The 19,257-nt window shown below is 42.4% G+C and overlaps 1 protein-coding gene across 3 annotated transcripts in view; it reads left to right on the top strand.

The window, feature by feature from the left end:
• The first annotated feature begins 1,701 nt into the window (after positions 1-1,701).
• The window catches only part of RAB3B (RAB3B, member RAS oncogene family), a 60,043-nt gene continuing 42,487 nt past the window's right edge, over positions 1,702-19,257 (top strand). Inside the window, exons 1-4 of one of the 3 annotated variants that reach the window (XM_069788751.1) lie at positions 1,890-1,920; positions 7,146-7,226; positions 7,961-7,988; positions 13,229-13,456. In XM_069788751.1, coding sequence (XP_069644852.1) covers positions 13,229-13,456 — 228 coding nt within the window. In that variant the 5' untranslated portion in view covers positions 1,890-1,920; positions 7,146-7,226; positions 7,961-7,988. Of the gene's footprint in view, positions 1,921-7,145; positions 7,227-7,960; positions 7,989-13,228; positions 13,457-19,257 lie in introns of all 3 variants that reach the window. The other 2 variants (XM_069788750.1, XM_069788752.1) reach the window with 2 other exon arrangements.

Genomic DNA, 19,257 nt, shown 5'->3' on the forward strand with positions numbered 1-19,257 from the left:
CTCGCAATGGTTTTCTAGATTGAGCATCAGTCAGCAGACAGCAGACAGAGGGAAAAGCATTATCACCGTCACCGCAGACACCACGTTGGGTAGAGTGGAAGTCAGGTTTTGGAAAAGGCAGAGATCGCATTTCCCAGAGCAATGAGAAGATTGCAAGGAGCTTAAAAGTCTCTTGTAGATGTCAAGCCTGTTAGGCTGTCTTTGAAGTAACTATTGTAATGAGTCTGGGATTTTGTTACGCTATCGATTATTTCAAGTTGCCTACACAAAGCTGATACCTTGCTTAAGCCTTAAATCAGGGCCTGGCTTACATAACAATAATTTTATTTGGGGTCTTGATGGGAAATAAACATTTTCATTCTAGATGAAGGTAGAAAATCACCCTGATGCTGGGTAGAACTGTCCCCTGGGCCACCTGGCAGATAGTTCTGGCTTGAATAAAATGGAGAAGCTGTATGGCATCTCTGACCTGCAGTGAGAAGAGGTGTTCCTCGAAGATTCTCTGCATCTCTCCTGTGATTGTTCCCAAATTGCACACCTTGGCTATATGCTAGTTATATAGCACTACTGCACTCTCTGGCTTTCTACAGTCTCACGATACTGTTAACTAGTCAACTGCCCTGGGGAAAATGTAGCAAGAAAAACAACAGGCTCCTTTAAAGTGGCTGAACTGTTATAAAGCTAAAGCTTGTCCAGGGGCTGGTTGATCTACAAGCCAGTCCAAAAACGGTTACTGAAGATCACCAGACGCAAAAAGCTTTTATAAGCAGACAAAGCCATCTCCGTCCTGTCTGGGCAGTGTCCAAGCTGAGTCAAAGTGCTGCACATCAAACACAACGGCACACCACGATGAGACTGGGCGGGAAGGGAACGGTGCTCTGAAGGATGTGGCAGGGTGCAGAGGCACCTGCATCCCCCAATTTTAGAGCCCTGAGTTCAGAGGCGGTCAATGGAGGCTGCTTAGCTAGTCATCGAGAGACGAGAGGAACCTGCAACTCCAAGTATCTTTAGGTGGCTTCTGCTCCGGCCTCCCCTCGCAGGGACCTGCCCTCTCCCGCGGCTGATTAAGAATCTTGACTTTGTGCTTAGGCACTTGCTTAAAGCCCGGCAGTGGGAAAATGCACTGCCATCTTTGCTGGCTGTTTGGAAAGCACCTCATTAGTTATGGCAGAGACACGTTTCAAACACCCATGATTTTGTTCACTTTCTCTAGCAGATCATTTCTGAAAGCTGTTTTGGTTTCCCAGCAAGGGATAAGCCACAACCAGGTCTCTGCTCTTGAACCTGGGGTCTGTTTGTAGGATTTGAAAGCCAAGAGAGTCTGCTGCAACCTCTTCATCAGACCTCCTTCAGGCAAGCAACTTAGAGAGACAGCAGCCACTGCCTCACCTTTTTGGTCTCCTCCCCAGTAGAGATGTAGCTCCTGATGCCACAACCACCATCACTAGGCTTCAGAGTTAACAGTTCTACGGAAATGCATTCCGGAGCGTGTAGAGGTCTCGACAAGAATGGCAAGTTAGGGTCGCACCTGGGCCGTCCTTCCCCGCTCACCGGGGCTCCAGGCACGCCTGAGGTGATTCGCATTCGGGGCGGGGGCGGAGGGCGACCACCTGGACGGGGCCCCGGCGGCCTCGGGCCGCCCGCCTTCCCTTCTGCCTTCCTTCCGACCGGCGTCCAGCGCCCGTTCGGTGCGGCGGAGCGGTGCCGCGCCCGGCCGCGACACCCCCCTCAGCGCCCGTCCGGGGTCTCCCGCCCTCCAGCCCCGCCGTTCCTCAACCGCCCCCAGCCCCGCCGCGGCTCCGCCCCCGGGGCCGCCCCAGGTGCCGGCGGGGAGGGGAGGGGGGGGACGGCTCTCGCCACGCGAGCAGCGGCCGCGGGACCCGCACGGTTCGCCTCGGCGCTGCCGCTCCTCCGCCTCAGGTAAGAGCCGCGGCCCCACGCAGCGGGGCGGGGGGGTTCCTCCCGCGGCGGTGCGCGCCGTCGGGGCGCAGCCTTCCCCGTCGAAAGTAACGGGGAGGAGGAGGAGGGGGGGGGGGGGGACGGACGGGACACGGACGGGCGGAGGGGCGTCTCCCCCCTTACTCCCCTCAGGCTCCCGCTGCGAGGCGGGAAACGCGCCTCACCTCAGCGTCCCCGGCGGGGGCCCAAAAACTCTTGCCGCCCTTCTCGGCACCGAGCGTCGGGGTTGTCCCCGGGCTCCGCGGGACGGCGGCGGGCAGGGCGGGAGGCCAGGGGCGGGTGGCAGGAGGTGCCCCGGCCCCGAGGAGCCCCCGCGGGGCGGGCCTCGGCTGCCGTGCCGGTGGGTGCCCGGCCGGCACCGGCTGGCGGGATGGGTGCTCGGTGCCCCTGAGGTGTGGCGTGGAAGGCAGACCCTCAGGAGCGACGGGGAGGAGGACGGCGCGGTGGTTACATCTCTAACGCATTTATCAGCAGTGAGAGGTGATAGAATGCTGCTTTATCTTTAAAATATCCTCAGCGAGGTGGGGGGAGGCTGGAGACCGGGGCCTTCCCGGCTGTTTCCCAGCTGGTGTCTAACCTTTGTCAGACCCCGTCATGCTGGGCAGTTGTCTTCTGCTCAGGGAGTTGCAGCAGTTAAGAACAAAAACTGTACGGCGGTAAAACAAACTGCCAGGAAACGCGGGATTTCGTTTTTGTCGTTGCTGCTCTTTGAAGGGGAGAGACCTGCTGCTGCCGGACTGCACGGCTTCGCTCAGCGCTGGCTGCAGAACACCCACCTGCAGATTTGCTGTTTCGCCATACAGGTGGAAGAACGGACTTGCAGGCTGTGTGTGCGTCCACGCTGCCCTATAGCAGCAGGCAGTGAGCCCGTTACACAGAGCCAAACAGATCAATCATTCTAATTTAATTCATAAAAAGTATAAACACTCCAATTTCTCCAGTTTATGCCGTACAAAATACATGTGGTCTTTTTGCCATATGTTCTGACACTATGCATTGTTTTTTCCCCTGATGTCTTCTCTGTGCTTGCCAGCAGCAAGGCAGTGTCATTTGATGCGCACGGTAACATCGTGCTGTGGGATTGCAGGCAATATCGTTAACACTGGCACAAGCGCTTCCACCTTTTTGCCTCCCAAGGTTCTGCCTCCACGCTGTCCTTTCCATCATACAGCACAAGCAGTGGTCTGTTTGTGCAGTGCATCAGGTTGATCTGACCTAAATTAAGACTAACTGGACAAAAAAAAAAAGGGTGGTGGTGGTGTTAATTTTAACCTGGATTTTCCCTTAGCCTGAGACAATAATAAGACTGTGGCCTCAGAAGTTTAATTCATGTTTCTGTGCACTTCCTTGGTGGCAAACCTGGTTTCAACCTTTCTTGCTTTGTTCCTCCTTGCTCACTCCTGACCCAGTGCTCCACTCTCAGTTGTGCTAATAACAGCTTGTGGGGCTTCATAGTAGCCTGGATTAGCTCTGGGTTCAAATAAACCTCCTAAGTGGATTTTTTTCCTCCCTCTCCCTCCCAAGATAAAAATGTCAGTGGAACTATAGTCCTTATCTGTGTGTTTGAACCTGTAGCAGATCATGGGAGCACTGGTATTGGATTATAGTGGGTTCAAGATTGAATCCATATGCTGCCATATGTAAGCATATAACTAAAAAGCTTTTATTTCCTGTTATTTATGCTTGCTGTCCTGAAAGTGGTTGTATGTACATTTACTGAGACCTTGGGGTGATCACTGCCTTCAGGACTGTTTTATCAGGACAACTTGTAGTATAAGTCAGAAGAGAGACAAATAAACCAATCTTTAAATCAAGCTTCCTTTGCAATTTTGACAAAACTGTGCTGCCCTCTTTGCAGATCCGATACGTTTTCGGGTAACAAATTGAGAAGACTTACTAGCTTTAGGTTTTAATAGCAGTAGTTCTTGCTACATCTAGGTGTAGCAAAGCACTACATGTAGTATTCATTAGCATACTAGTTGTTGTTGTCATGTAATAGTCATGTTAGTTGACTTGCCTGTGTTTCAGATAGTTTTTCCTACTTTCATTTTCACATGATCTGATGCAGCTCGAGATCAAAATGGGCAGGTAATAGCATCACGTTTCAGGGTCTTGCATCACGTAGTGCCAGAGCAGGGTACTCACGTCCACTTAACCCCCCCCCCCCCCCCCCAGTAAGTCCATGTCTGTTCTTTGTTACTAGTTCAGCCTGAAGAAGTAGTTTTATCTGAGACAGTTCTCAATGGCTAACATTGAGAAATGTCCTGAACTAGTAATTTCAGGTATGCTTCTTGCTGTAAAAATGTATCTTATGTTTAAAGTTCTGCAGTATTTAGTGAGCTCTTGTAAATGAGTGCTTAGCTTACTGCAGCATGGTAGTATTTGATCTTTGACGTAAGCAATAAGACTTATGTTTGGAAGTATTAGCTAATTAAAACATGGGAATTGAGAGGGCACTTGTTCTAATCCTGGTTAGCAGATGGCTTACTTTGCAGCATGGAGAACATCATAGCACAGAGAAACGAAGTAACTAGCAACTTGTTCATCACAGATTTTCTGCTTGGAGGAGGAGGACAAAAGGCAGCAAATTAGACTTCTGTGCTGCAGAGGCATCCTGAGCTGGCCCTGTCTCTGTGTGGTTCTGGTTTATAGGTGGTTACTACAAGACAATACCAGTCTCCAGTTACCCTAATTTGGTCCTGACAGCAGCTTGCTTTTACCTATAAATGAAAGGTTTTAGACCTGGTGATGCAGAAAAATCTGTAACTGTCTCCTGTGCACTGGTGGAAGGGTGTCTACCTGAACCTGCATACGGCCTGACTCTAGCTCTAGGTAGTATGAGTTCCATCATGTACCTGAACTTGCGTTATCTTACACCACTGTGGGAGGGCATGGGCACAGCTTTCTCGGTGGAGGGCTGTATCCCAGCGCAGAACATAGCTGTACCCTGCCTTCCAGCTGGGGAAGGATCAGCAGGCAGTTACACATGTGTTGTAGCAGAGTTAGTACAGATTTGTCTTGTGTGTTGCTCTGAGTGCTTTTATGTCACTGCTACTTCAGTGTATTCAGCAGTGAGACAGTCAGAAGTATTTCACGGTTGCCAGTTCATTCTCAGAGAAACTGAGGCAGAACTGCAAGGCTGGAGAGCTGATGCGAAGGAGACTGAAGTTCGTTATCTCAGACATGGCTGCAGTGTTTGTAACAGGAAGCAAGGGCTTTAATGATGGTGAGTTTTGTAATAGCAATCAACCTCTTCAGCTTGCACTGTTCTTTGGGGACAGGGCTGGATTCAGGGTCAGCCTCAGCTGGTGGTTCTGTAGGTCTAGAAATTGGCTGGCTCCTGGAGTTTCCAAACTTAATGGAATATTCAGGGAATTGCAGAAATCTCCTCTGCATCTGCTCTTTAGGGCATAAGGAGGATGTAAATCTCTTGTTTTGTGCATCCTTTGGGAGAGAGCTGAGCTGGGCTCGGTTAGTGGCTCCCCTTTAGAAGGGGAGATGTTTGTACTGTGAAATATTTTTCTCTGTATCTTCTGGACTAGCGTGTTTGCCAACAGGCATGGAACTATGTAGTGATAAAAGAGCTGCAATGAAAACATTCATAGAAGAGAGTAAAAAATGTGGGACTTTTTATTTCTTTGCAGTTTTTGCCATTGTAAAATTAGAGTGACTAATTCCTCCTTCCTTAGAGTTTTGTTGTGGCTCTAACATGACTTCAAGGGTGTTGAACGTTACGGAGGAAATGGGAGAGGCATGGCTCCAGACACAGAGACATTTGGCTCAAGGAAATCTTTCTAACAACAGTTCCAGCCTGGTGCCTAACAAAATGTAGTTGTAAAGTTAGAGTTGATGGGAAAGGGGTGATATCCACAGGTTCTTGACTTTTGTTCCACACCCAGCAAATTCTTAGAAGACTTTGTAAGGCCTGTGTTCCCAAATCTGAATAGGTAATAATAATAACAAATAGCCACCTACATTGTTTAGAGGTTTTTATCCTTCAGTTGTCATGCATATATCGAACTCATTTGTAGCACGTGAGTTCTGGACCAAATCCACTGCAACCATCTTCTTGCAAAGACTTCTGGACTCATTAATAAATCAGTTTTAGTTTTCCCTGTCAAGATGTTTTAAAGTAATAAACACAGACTTAATTTTCTTTCTGTTTACACTGTTGAAATATTTTTGTTCTTGATCTGTCAGTTAAGTTACTTGGATGACACCTCAAAATCAAGTTCTGGACAGCACTGAAGCGTGTCACAGAGGCTGTCACAGGGAGCAACTGTTGCAGAGGGCAAGGGTGTGAGAACAGGAGAAAACCTAACCGATACTGAAAAATGTGCAATACTTTGGGCAAGAGCAAGGTGCTGTCTTGTTGTCAAGTGAGGTGATTGTCAATTGTGTGGATCATGAGAAAGGATTTGTCCTTATTTGATCCAAATTCTGACCTGGAATAGGTGGCTGCAGCTTGTTATTTGCATAAGGTCTGAGTTTGTCCATGTGTTTTGGCAGTCTTCACAAGGCAAGATAATGTAAGTCAAGATGACAAATGGTGGTTTACCCTTGTTTACTGGAGAGGAAATGCACCAGAGACAAAGTTGCCTTTAGATTATATTAGCCATGAAAGAGAGTACTAAATTCTGTTACATTTTTCTGCTCTAAATCTGGCATAACTGGCAGTTATTTTTGTATACATGTGCTGTAAATTGCAGACATTTCTACGTCCTGTTGCAGTTTGCCTTTGCAGCACATTAGACTTTGACCCAGGCTTTGTGCAAAACACCAACGTATACAGATGTATTTCAGCTGCTCCTTCGTTCCATTTACTTTGCTGCCTTTCTGCAGGAAAGGTGTAATGATTCCTACCTGTGGCTCTGCACCCACTTGTAGGATTTATCTGGAACTTTTCTTTTAGATTAATTTAGATAATCTCCCTTTAATGAATTTTAAATTGATGGCTCCAAATATCTGCTGTTATCTTAATATCTGTCACTAACTCAAGCGCTGTTTCTGTTCTTCTGTTTTTGTATGCTACAGGGCTTTCCCCTTTACCTTCAGTGAAGGAAGCTCAGACCTTTACACAGAAGTGTGTTCACAGTCTAACCTGCCTACCCGTTAGTCACTTACATGATATTCTCATTATCCATCTTTATCGTAAACATTGTAATCCTTTTGCTTCTACATCGCAGGTTCAACAGTGTGACCACTCTCTTGATTCATATACTCACAGCAAAGCCTCCATCTGTCTCATGGATTATAGATCTAAATTGGTAACTATCACTTGCTTGCAATATTTATTAGCAGTTATATTAATTGCTTATGCTATGTTTTCTGCTTCTGATAAATCTCTCTTGTAGTACAGCATTTGTGTAAGACTTCTTAAGGTCATGGCCTTATTTCCTTTATGAGCTTTATTCTTAGGACAGCATACATTGGCTGTAAAAAAATTTCCATTACTTAATAGAAATCTGATTCATGATTTAATTTAATTCCTGAAAAAGAAAAACAATTTTTTTTTCAGATGACAGAGCACATAAAGGAGTGAGTTTTTATAATAGAAAATTGACATAGATGTGTAATTTGTGAACTAGAATGTTTTTAAAGTAGATGCACTTTGTAAGACTTTGCAGGGAAAAAAACCCACAAGGTATTAACTCTTTTGAAAAGAAGTTATGCTGCATGTCAGTAATGTCTCTCATGGATTACTCCTAAGATGTAAATATTAGAGATTAATAAATCTTTTGGTTCAGCTACTTTTTTGTTTCTTCCCTACCACATAACTTATAGACTAGTTTCCACAGTCTTTTAACATCTTCAGAGCTGTCTATAATGCTCCTGTCCTACATTTCTATAAGAGCCTTGGCACATGTGTGATCCATTTGACTTTAGCACTATGTATGTGTTTGGGTTTTTTTAAACTTCTACCTTTATTTAGCCTCATTATTTCTGCTTTTACCAAATGAGTGTATCTAGTAATCTCTTTTCTTCCTTCCACACTCCTCAGTGCCATTGGATAGCCAGGAGTCTAACAGGTACAGCTGTGTTTGTGACTGTGCCCCTTCTCTTGTTGCCTGCTGTTACCACTTATTCCTTCTAGACTGATAGTTGTTAACTTCTTTCTCAGTTTTTCTCTTTTGGCTGATCTTGAACACTGGAACTCAGGAACAGTAAAATGGAAGTAAGAAAAAAGAAGCTTGGACTGTGAAATAAAGGAATGGTTTAACACTGACAGCCCCGTAAGGCAGTAAAATAGTATGTCAGGAGAAACAGCAGAGGCTCTGTTGCTGAACACACACACACAAAACAAGGCTGGACCCAGCTTGGAGTAGCATGCTGTCATAACATCTTCGACTCGTAGAAACATAGAGGGGCGGTTTCACCCTCATCTTCTCATCAGCCTAATAAAAGAAATGTGTGTGTGTGCTAGCAGGTGATGATGAAACACTTAAACAGTCACATTTATATTGCCACTGTTCCTATATAACACAAAATAGATGTAGTAACTTTCAGTTTTGGCTTTAAAAATAAAGCAGTGACAAATATTAAAAGATGTTTTTACTGTTAGAAATGCTCAGAACTTGTAATATACAGCATACACAGGTTCATAATTGCAGATATGTCTAATTGCATAATTTGAAGTGTAAGTTCCATCAGTGTGACCATGTTTCATGGTTAACTGAGGTGACTGACAGCAGACAAGGAGATTCTTTTCCAAATTCAGACTTCTTCCTTGCTATGTGAGAGAGAATGGGATGTGGAAACGGCCATGTCTGTGAACAGACCCATGCGGTTCCTAACAGAGATGCCTAAACTTCCAAGGTAATGATCAGATTTCTTATTTCTGGTCTGTGAGAGGATAGAGAAGAACAGCCCTCTGTTAGTTTGTAGGCAAAACCATAAGGGCTGGCAACACTTGAGGTCAACCTTATTTTTTTTTCTGGAAATAAATGGATGGTGAGATATACCAGTTGTTTTCCAGCCAACACCATCAGATTTAGACAGTTCATGTACTGCTTTTCACTGAAGTTGGCTGTAGGCAGTAAATACTGCAGAACAGGGGCAGCAGTGACTATTTCTAGTGATTTGTAGAAGCAGTAACACTTTGACGGTTTGTGTTGCACAACAAAACAGTTTGATTCTTCACCATGATGTTGGTCACAAATTAAAGAGCACAGTTGCGTAGAGCCATCTCTATGACACATTTCAGTAAGTACTGAAAGCAGGGAAGGCTGGTTTCCCATGAAGGTGTCTTAGGGCAATAGGCTTTTTGTTTTTTTCAACTTCATTAGACCAAAATAGAAAATAAAGGCAGGAGAGCCACCTTGACTGAGGAGCATATTCTTTGGTGGCTAATAAGCTCTGATTAAGATTTTATTGCTTTAGAGCATTTGTAGCATCCTCCTCCTATGTGGTTTCCCTGTCTAATAAAAGACAAGCTCACACTGCAGGCTTTTGCCTCAATAGAGAAATAATAACGTATCTCATAGCCACGTAACTGCCTATTCTTGCAAAACTAGTTGGAAGTGGATGTGTTTCAGACCTTGTTCCCATTGGGAAAGCATATGGGGAAAACAGGTTGTCAATATCAATATGCTCTTGGCTACAAAGAAGTGGGCTACCCAGAAAAAGAACTAAAAGATGCAAGGTCTCATACTGAAGTGTTCTCAAGGACAGTCTGATTGGCAGCTTTTTCTTCTCCCATGTAATGGGTTTTCTGTAATGTAGCTAAATCTTTCCTGTATAGGTATTTTCTTGAGGATTATTCCAAGGCAGTCAAAACGGAAACAGTCACGAGCCTCTCTTTTTGCACTCTGCGTGCCAGTTGTATTTGACTTGGTCTTCTATAACAAAGCCCTAGTTAGCATTCATGTCCTTGTAAAACAGCAGAGATGGTGCTGTATTTGGAGTCATCCTAAGCAAAGAGTGTATGTAGCTGTGTACCCAGAGAACAGAGGGTTACACTGCCAGCTAAACATCCTTTCGCCAAGGAGGGAATAAAATCCTCTAGGAGCGATGGCTGCACGATCTGTTCCGACGAGTTGGACGGGAGCTGCCCGGCATCGGTACGTTGTCGCCTTTTTCTTCCACTGCTGATGCTGAATCTCCGCCAGGTGCAGAGGGCCTGCAGGAGATGTGATTTTGTGGACCTTTCTCTCAGTAGCATAGCAACTGCCGTCGCTTCCCATCACTCGGTCCCCTCCACTTGGCTCCCTCCGCTGTGCTGGATCAGGAACTGAACCAACTTTAAAAACAGCCCTGCAAAACAGGAGAAGTTGTAGGAGGATTTATTTTTAACTGCGATCTCTCTGTTCTCTGAACCAACTCTCTGTGTGGTCCTCAGGACTGGCATAACTAGGGAGCACTTGGAGCAGGGGTGGGACAACAAGTAGGGAAGAGGAGTAGAATTGGGAGAAAGGTCTGCTGGTTCCTGGCTTCAGGATTCAAGCACAAATTCAGGGGCGGTCCTGTGAACATTTTCAGTTCACATGCTGGTGGAGTGCAGCTTCAGTAATGATCTGCAGAGGAGTAATCAGTAATTAGTACTAAAGTCCTTTCAGTTTCACTCTATTGACCAGAGGAGGGGAAAGGGAAAAGTCAAATTTAAGCAAGGGGATGGAATTTTCTTTGAAATTTTTGTGCTCCGACGCTGCCTCTAATGATTCAAGGAGCCGGCCTGCAGCATCTTCAGCATAGCACAGTGGCACGCGCAGGCCAGTGAGTGTTGTGCTTCTATGACAACAGCCCCACATTCTGTGCAAGTATCATTTGATCTTATTTTCTGTATTGTGCTTCTAACAAAGCTGCTCTAGCTGGCCGCATTCTGTAATTGCTTTTTTAACTGAGATCTGAAAGTTGCATTTGTAGCCAGGTACACTTTTGATTATAGCAATCTAGGGGGGGTTAATGGAAGCAGCAGTGTTTAATTTAAAAGATCAGCTTGGAGTGTGCAGATGGATTCTGTGAAGGCAGGGGTAGAAAGCAGGTATTGATTCCTGTATGATTAGTGGAATACTTCTTGGTTAAAGGTTTGCCTCTGAATCTTTAAATGACCAGGCTTGAAGTGATGAGGGCATCTCACTTTTTCAAGCCTCTGTGAGTGGAATAGAGAAGTAGAGATTTTTAATTTTTTTTTCTTCTTTAGCAAGTGCACATGTGTTCTCAATGGCATTTGTGGAAGTTATTTTATGTGTATGAGGAAGCTAAATTACTCAGATACCTTCTTACTGTCTTCCAGCGTGGCGATGATACAAATCAACTAATCATATGGATTCCTAATTTTTGCAGCTGAGCTTTCCAACATTTGAACTGAGGCAGTGAGTGCATTGGCCTGAGTGTGTGTGTGGAAGTCAGTTGTATGTTGAATTCTTCATTTTAGAAATTCCTGTTGTGAACCACAAGACATGGGTAGAAGAGCCCTTTTCTGATACACTGGTGAGAAGAAAATTTGTACTTGTGTTTTCTGGAGTGCTTGCGAAGGACTGTAGTCTTACTGAATAGCAACTGAAGTTCAGAAGAGTGTGTATCAGAATTGTGTTGTATCCTACAGAGAATCACTTGTGGGAAGATTTTACTGCATTCAATGCAGTTGTTGACTACTGAGCTACTGATAAACTGAAGAACTGATAAAGTTCTTCAGAAACTGTCCTTGTTAATGCAATCTGTGAACAAAATGTCTGCCGCACCAGCCCTTTTCTGTGTGAGAAAATTGCATGTGTTTAATCAGAGATAAACTGTCATGCATATTTTACTGAAGTTTAAACTGGGTTGGTTTTGGTTTGTTTCCCTTCTGATGGGTATTTAACTTAAATTGGCATCCCAATTTAAATTGCCTTTGGACAGCATTTTGGTTTATAGCTGTTTAACTACAGTGGGTTTTGAACTGTTTGGTTTGGTTTTTTTTCAGTGAGTGAGTGAAGTCCTGTGTGCATGTGAGACTTGCTAAGAAGGAGGGTATCTGGGCACATGGTGAGAGTAGATATTGGTGGGAGTTTTGTTCCCAAAGGTGCCCGTGAATCTGACTTGAGGGGAAAACTAACTTCTTTGGATGCCGGGGGAAGAAGAGACTTCAGTCTCTGCTCAGTGCTTTCTGACACTGCACATAAGTAGCACATATCCTAGTTTGGACGAATAGCTGCTAATCAGACCTGTGCTGTCATTGCCCCAGTTTACACAACCCTGTGACTCGTTATAAGGACCCAAGACCTTTGCTTGTTTGATGTGGGGTAGATTTTGAAACAGCATTAGAGATTAAAATTGTGGTGTATCTGTTAAAAGGTGAAGTTTCTTTTTTCTCCTCTGTAAGTAATTTGGCCTGTGTAGGTATCTTCTGCTCTGTACAAACAGATGAAAAGTCAGGGCAGCCTTCTCCTGTGGAGTGTCTGAGCTGCACACATTAAAGCAGCCAGGGCTACTCAGTGAGTTCCACCCGTCTTGATATTCCAGATTTTGCAGTTGTTTTTTGGTTTCTGAATCCAGTTCAGGGTTATAAGAGAAGGAGGGATCTCTGAAGCTGTATCTTCTCTGCCACCCTCCCCCCCCATCCCCAGCTCTTGTGTCCCTATAATAAAAAGGGATAATTTATCCTTTCCAAGTGCTGCCTGCAGCCCCCTGAGCCCTCATGCTTTATGCAGGTGCTGTTTATTTTAATTGCAGTCTTGAGGTTAGATAGGTGTTGGATGGATTCAAAGTTTTCAGCTGAAATTCCTGGTGTTTCATCTTCTCCCATTGCCTTTTTTTTTTTCCCCTTCTGTAAATGTTGAGGATGGAACTTTTCTAAGGATAAAATGGTGGTGGTGCACATGCTAGAAATGCAGATTTTCCATAGTAGTCATAAAAGGAATTACTTAGGTTTACCAGTCTTGGAGGCTGCTTAATGAATTGCATAGTTGGATGCACTGCCTTAGTTCTTGGTTGCAATACTCCAGTTTATCGGAGCAACAGAAGTGGCACCCTGCCACAGGAGTAAAGAATGTTCTTTCCCCACTAGTATTTGAACAATATGCAATAGCAGTCTGTTATTTTTTTAAACACAAAACAGTGCAATGGGTGTATTTGTTGGGTTTGGAAATCTTACCAGTACAAGTGGATAATAGACATTTAAAGCCAGGATTTAAAAGATGATTTCGAGGTGTGTTCATCTTTATTCAGCAGATATAGTGGTTATGATATTAGAAAGAAGAGAGATAAGCTAAACGTATGGTACACAGTTAAGGAAAACAAATGCTAAACTGCTCTTAAATCTGTTCTTTTTCAATGTTTGTCATTTTCTTAGATGGCTTCAGTAACAGATGCCAGATACAGGCAGAAAGATACTTCAGATCAAAATTTTGATTACATGTTCAAGCTCCTGATCATTGGCAACAGCAGCGTGGGTAAAACATCATTCCTCTTCAGATACGCTGATGACACTTTCACACCAGCCTTCGTTAGCACAGTAGGAATTGACTTCAAAGTGAAAACAGTTTATAGGAATGACAAACGGGTGAAACTGCAGATTTGGGTAAGTGCCAGCATTTTCAGAAGTGCTTTATATTAATCCTAGCAAAGATACAATGGTAAAAAATAGCTATTTTGGAATTAGATTTTTGGATTAATATAGATCTTTGATTGTTCGTAAGTTTTGTGTGCCTGTATCATTTGCATCCCTGCAGTATAGCTGAGTAAGTTCTCTTTGTATCGCTGTCTCACTCAACTGGTGGGACTCCTGATGTGGTCTTAAGCAGCTGCTCTACATTCTCAGGTGTCAGTGTACTGTTAAATTGCAACAAACGCACAGCAGGTCTGGAGCCCTTTAGTAGTGCTTTTTGAGTGAGCACTAGTAGGTGAAGAAATTCACTGAGTGCTCAATGAGTGAACTCTACACATAGATTCTACTATCAGCTTATGTCCTCCAAATAAGATACTTGCATCTTCCTGCAACTCATGTACCCGCTCAGCAGCGCCAAGCCAGCTCACTTCATCCATCCAGGATTCCTCAGGGGGAAGATAAAGGTATGCTTCAAACTATCTCTGCTGATATGACTTCTTGGTAAATCAAATGGGAAGAGAACTTGTGCAGGTAAGCTGGAGGCTCCCTCTGCTCAAACACCCAGTCATGGGACATTTTCAGCCTTTTTGAATTACAGCATCCTAACCTAGTTTAAAAAAAAAAAAAAAAAAACTCCCTGAGCTGCAGAGTGGCAGACCAAGGCCAAGCAATTGTCAGTAGCTCATGATGTTCCTTTTTATGGAAAGCAAGTGTTTTCTTTTATTCTACTTGCTGGCAAATGACTTAAATCCTACAATGCAAATGCAATTTATCCTGATGGTGCTTAAACCCTCTGTGTCCCAGTGAATTACTCGGCATGTTTAAAAACCCTAGGCTCAGATTGCTGTGTTTTAAAGTACCATGGGGCTCCAGCTCGAGTTCCAGTTTGCAAGATTATTCTCTTCTGCTTTCCATAAAAAGAAAAGATCTCAAACAGAAGATATGAGGCTAATATTCTCTTAAACAATTTCAAAGGAGTTAGCTCACTAACTCAAAGTAGCTGTCTACTTAGTGGTTTCTTCCACAAGTTAAGCTTAAAGTTCAGGCTTGAAGATGAGTTTAAACTGTATAGCGTTTCTACCAAACCCTGCCCCAGCTGTAAGCATAGTCTTCTAATTGATCTATGTACACTTGATTTAAAATTAATCTTTAATTATTGCATTTAAATGTAATATTATAGTAATCACACTGGTTGTTGTTGGTTTTTTAAATCGTGAATAATCACAATAACATAGATTCTAAAATGAGGAAATCTCCCCCCCTCACCCTCCCCCCCAGCAATATGATTCATTTTATTTCTGTGTTACCGGGTTCAAGGTACAACAATTTATTTAATAAAAGATACTCTTCATGTTGCAGAATTCTGGCATTGAAACTAATGTAGATAACCTGGCATGAAACTGTTTGATTTAATTTAGGATTTAGGTAGTAAGAGTGTTTGGGCTTCAGGCCCTATAAGCAACTAAAGACAATTTCCATCCAGTTTGTCTGTCTTAATGTCAGAACATGAAATTCACTAATAAGTTGTGTAAAAGCAAGACAGAAAGCACCATGAAATATTTGGTTTTTTGCAAAGGTACTGGGACAAAAATGAATTAAGCAATAAATTTAATTAAATCTGTTTGAAGGCTTTGGGGGAAAAAAGGCTTTAATAACCTTAAACGTCTTATGAGAAGAGATGTCAGGTGGATTCCTCAGAGGGTGCTCTCTATAGGACCTGTAATATTTGAGTTACCAACAACATTCATTTAAAATTTATTTTCAATAAAAGGTTCGTATAAGTGTTTGACAGTTTCCAGAGTGACTTTTGCTCTTTTCTTCTCTTTCTGTGCTCCTTGTATGGATCCCTGATGTGAATCATGATTTAAGAACTTTAACAAAAATATTAAATGTGTACTTCTATAAAAAACACAGTATTTAAACTTGTTTACCTCCTGCCTGTCCTGAGACTAAACTTGTAATTTCAATGTATTCTTCAGGGTACACCTAGTAGTAGTGGGGTCCATTAGCATACCAGAACTATGTGTTCCTGTGTGTAGGAAGGAAGAGTTTTCTTACCAACCTGTCTTCCAATTACTTTTAAAAACGATTTACAGAGCTATTGAGTTTCTGTGGGTGTGGGACCCTGTGGCTCCATTGAACACTTTGCTTTTACTTACAACTTTCCAGTTATGTTGACTTTTTATTTTTAATTATGCTCCCTCTAAGCTTGATTAGGTTAAGTCTTACCTGAATCAGGTTTAATGTGAAACTAAGTGAAGAAGAAGGTACAAGTGTTTAAATTAACCACTTCAAATGTCTTCATAAAATCCAGAGAGGAGAACTTCTAGGAACCTCTGATGTTCTCTACTCTGCAGAGCCAGGTCTCTTTAAGTTCATGGGTGCTTGTGGAGCTCTTAAGTGTATGCAGCTGTGGCAGACTGAAGGTGCTCAAGGGCTGTGCACAAATAACCTTGTTTTCTGTCCTACAAATCTCAAGGCGGGGGGAAGTTACTACTGCTGTGCTGTGATCCAGAGAGATCACTGACCAGTGGGACTTTTTACACTGTCTTTTGCCTGTGTTGAACAGAAAAGCAGAATATCTGGGTGTAGGACCTCAGCTACAAAGAGCTTCTTGGGTTTACTTAAAGCTAAGAAAAATTCACCTCGCTTTGAGTGCCAAGTAGCTGCACGTAAAGGCTAACAGTGTGTCACTGTGTCAATAAATGTCTTTCTGGCGTGCCTCACGGTTAATATCTCCAGTAGAAACTGATGTGTGTTTTTAAGTTAGAGATCTAGCTTTTGTGTTTGCGCTGAGTTTGAGGAAGTCTGTATTTTGTGAATCAGGATTAGACAAGCTGTCAAATGTAATGATCAAAACGATCAAAAGAATGCTGCTCTGTTTAATTTTGATGTCATTAGTGGGCCTCTTGCTTTGTTGACATTAAGATCTCAATCATCCAAATTGATATTTTAATGAGTCCTATCAGTTGTGCTAGTGACCTAGCAGTCTAGGAAATTATTTGCTTTGAAAAGACTTGAAAGGAGTATCTCTTGAATTTGAGAGGAATGGGACATAGCAAAGGTATTCATGGTGTTCTTAAGGTAGAATGATAGCTCTGCTGCTAGAAAACAAAACAGTAAAATGGTCCAGAAAGGGGTTATGTGAAATAATGTTTTGTAGGTTGTTTTTTTTTTTTCTTTAAAGAACTCCAAGATCAGTTGACTGTGTTTTAATTTCAAGTCTTTCCCATCTTGTTTAGGAATGGTGGCTTTATGTAAATAGAATAAATTACCTTTACTGAGAAAGTTCATTTTGTGGTTGGATGAGGTTTGGTAACTTAAACATTTCTAATTTAAAACATTATTTATGTAAATATATTCATATACTATGTAGATATTCTAATGTCTACATAAATAATTCTTGGATTAGAATTTTCTTACGCCACTGCCATCTGTAATAATACTTTCATATAAAGCATCTCCCTTATGATACATTTGTAGAGAGCCAATTTATAATATCTCTCTGCATTTGGGGTGTACATCTGGATTATTTCTTTCTTGACCAACAGTTTTGTATTCCCAGAGTTGCTAATTACTGATTACTGAAGGAAAGCTATTATATTTTCAGCTAGGCATGGTTTTTTATTATAAATAAATCTCAAAGGTGACACTATTATATTCTTAGCAAATGCATACAGTTAATACTCAATGCCGCATTCAGGTTGCCTAGCAGCTAGAGAAGGCCACTTTGTCCAGATCCAGATGGAAGCAGGGTGAATGAATAAAAGTGATTCGGGTTTTAGGTGAGACCAATGTGAGATTCTTGGTTTGCATGGTTTGTTTGTTTGGGTTTTTTTTCTCTTCTTCTGTGTGTTTGTGTGTCCATTGGTGGTAAGTAATAATAACAGCAGAACTCTTGAGCAATGTAGCATTGAGGTTAACTGCTGAGGGGCAAACTCTGGTCCTTCATGCTGGCCTAGTGTAGGTTAATTCTGCAAGCTCTTTGGATAGTAACACAAATTTACTGATGGAAAATCATTGGCAGTGTTTAGCCCCAAACACTTGCACACCGCAACACTTTGCATACCATGCAATATGTGCTTTGTGTGAGGAGTTTCATTACACTTCCATTATACTTTTGTACAGCACCTTACACAATGGAATCTCGTTTTTGTTGCACATACTACACATAACACATAAAACATGTGTGATTAATAATAAACATAACTAAATCCAGGGTTTGGCAGCTGATGTTACAGTTGAAACTCCTTTTGACCCCCTTTTCTAGAATTAAATTTAAGTTCAAGTTAAAAGGCAAAAAGGATGTAATGTTTAGATGGAGACAGCATATTTAGACTGCAGTATAATTTTTCTTTTAAGGTGCTGCTTGCCAGATTTAAACTGCAAGGATGAGTATAGCTTTTTATTTCCTGTGAATAAAAATGTTTCCATGGCTTAACTGCTGAAACCTGTAGGGGTCTGAGATTAGCTGTAGTGGATGTCTGAAACATGTGTTACAGCTTTCAGGCACAGCTGGTAAGAGGGTGCAAAGCAGCATCACTCCATTTTTTGTGGGAAGGATCTTTACAAACAGAAATATGACAACTGCTAATTTTCCTGAGTGGCAGTTACCATTACAAAACAAAAAAAGTGTAAACCAAAATAAAACCCAAGCTGCGTGGATGTCCAGAAGGCAAATATGAAGTGTTTTTAAAAGCTTTTTGTATTAGTTGTCGCCTGGATGACAGGATGTTACTGTGCAGCTCGCCTCATAGGGAAGCAATTCAAAGGAGTAATACTGGTAACTAAGTTCTTTTTTTTTTTTTTTTTTTTCCTCCTTCTCATTTAAAGGAGGTAAAATTAGAACACTGTCATACTTGATTGTGAATTTTAATGTTAATTGCACACTTAACCAAAAGCTAATTATGCATTTCAGATGAGAGAATCATCTATTCCCCTGGCATCCCATCCCCATCATGTTTTTGCTAAGTTCCTTATAAGCACTGACTTTAAACTTGAATGCTTGCACAAAACTTGTTTCTAAAAAAACAGGTAATAAGAGTTCTGTAATTTAATTATATAGATGCAGTAGTGATGGATGTCTCTGAAGATTTAATGGGCCTGATTCTGCTCAGTAGATTGACAGCTGTTGTGTAATACTCTGATTTGCTGTTTAGACAAAGACCTGAAATGGACAAAGTCATGATAGTGAAAAGAACAGGTTGATCCTTGTAAGAGAGGCAAGGATTACATCTTATTTGCTGAATTGAGGACTTACTGGGTCCCAGGAATGAAAATCATCGGGACTGAGTGGACATAAAGTACTACTTCTGACAGTGTCTGTAATCCAATTCCAAGGTCTTGGTTATATCTCAAATAATAATAATACTCCTGCTTTGCAGAGAACTTGGTGCTCATGCCACTCTGAATGGTCTTTAAGATTAGAGTTGCAAGAGTGATACAAGGGAGAGAAATAAAAACTTAACTAATCACCCAGGGTTTTATTTCTATCCCACTCACTATTGAATTTATTTAAGAGCCTAAGCTTGCTGAGCAGGGCATTCCTGTGTTTGCAGTTAAACAGACGACATGGAAGGTTTATTTCTGTTTATAGTTAATCACCTCAATCCCATTGTTATCTCATTAGAACTCTACATTACAGTGAAGGTCAAATTCAACTTCAGTCTAAGCTCTGTTACCGCTGGAGTTATTCCTGCTTACAATATTGGATTTAGTCTCATTGCAAGGTGTCGTATCTCTTTTCATGCTACATCTTCGCAGAGTTACTAGAT

This window comes from Haliaeetus albicilla, chromosome 8 (genome assembly GCF_947461875.1).
Source record: "Haliaeetus albicilla chromosome 8, bHalAlb1.1, whole genome shotgun sequence".
Classification (NCBI taxonomy): domain Eukaryota; kingdom Metazoa; phylum Chordata; class Aves; order Accipitriformes; family Accipitridae; genus Haliaeetus; species Haliaeetus albicilla.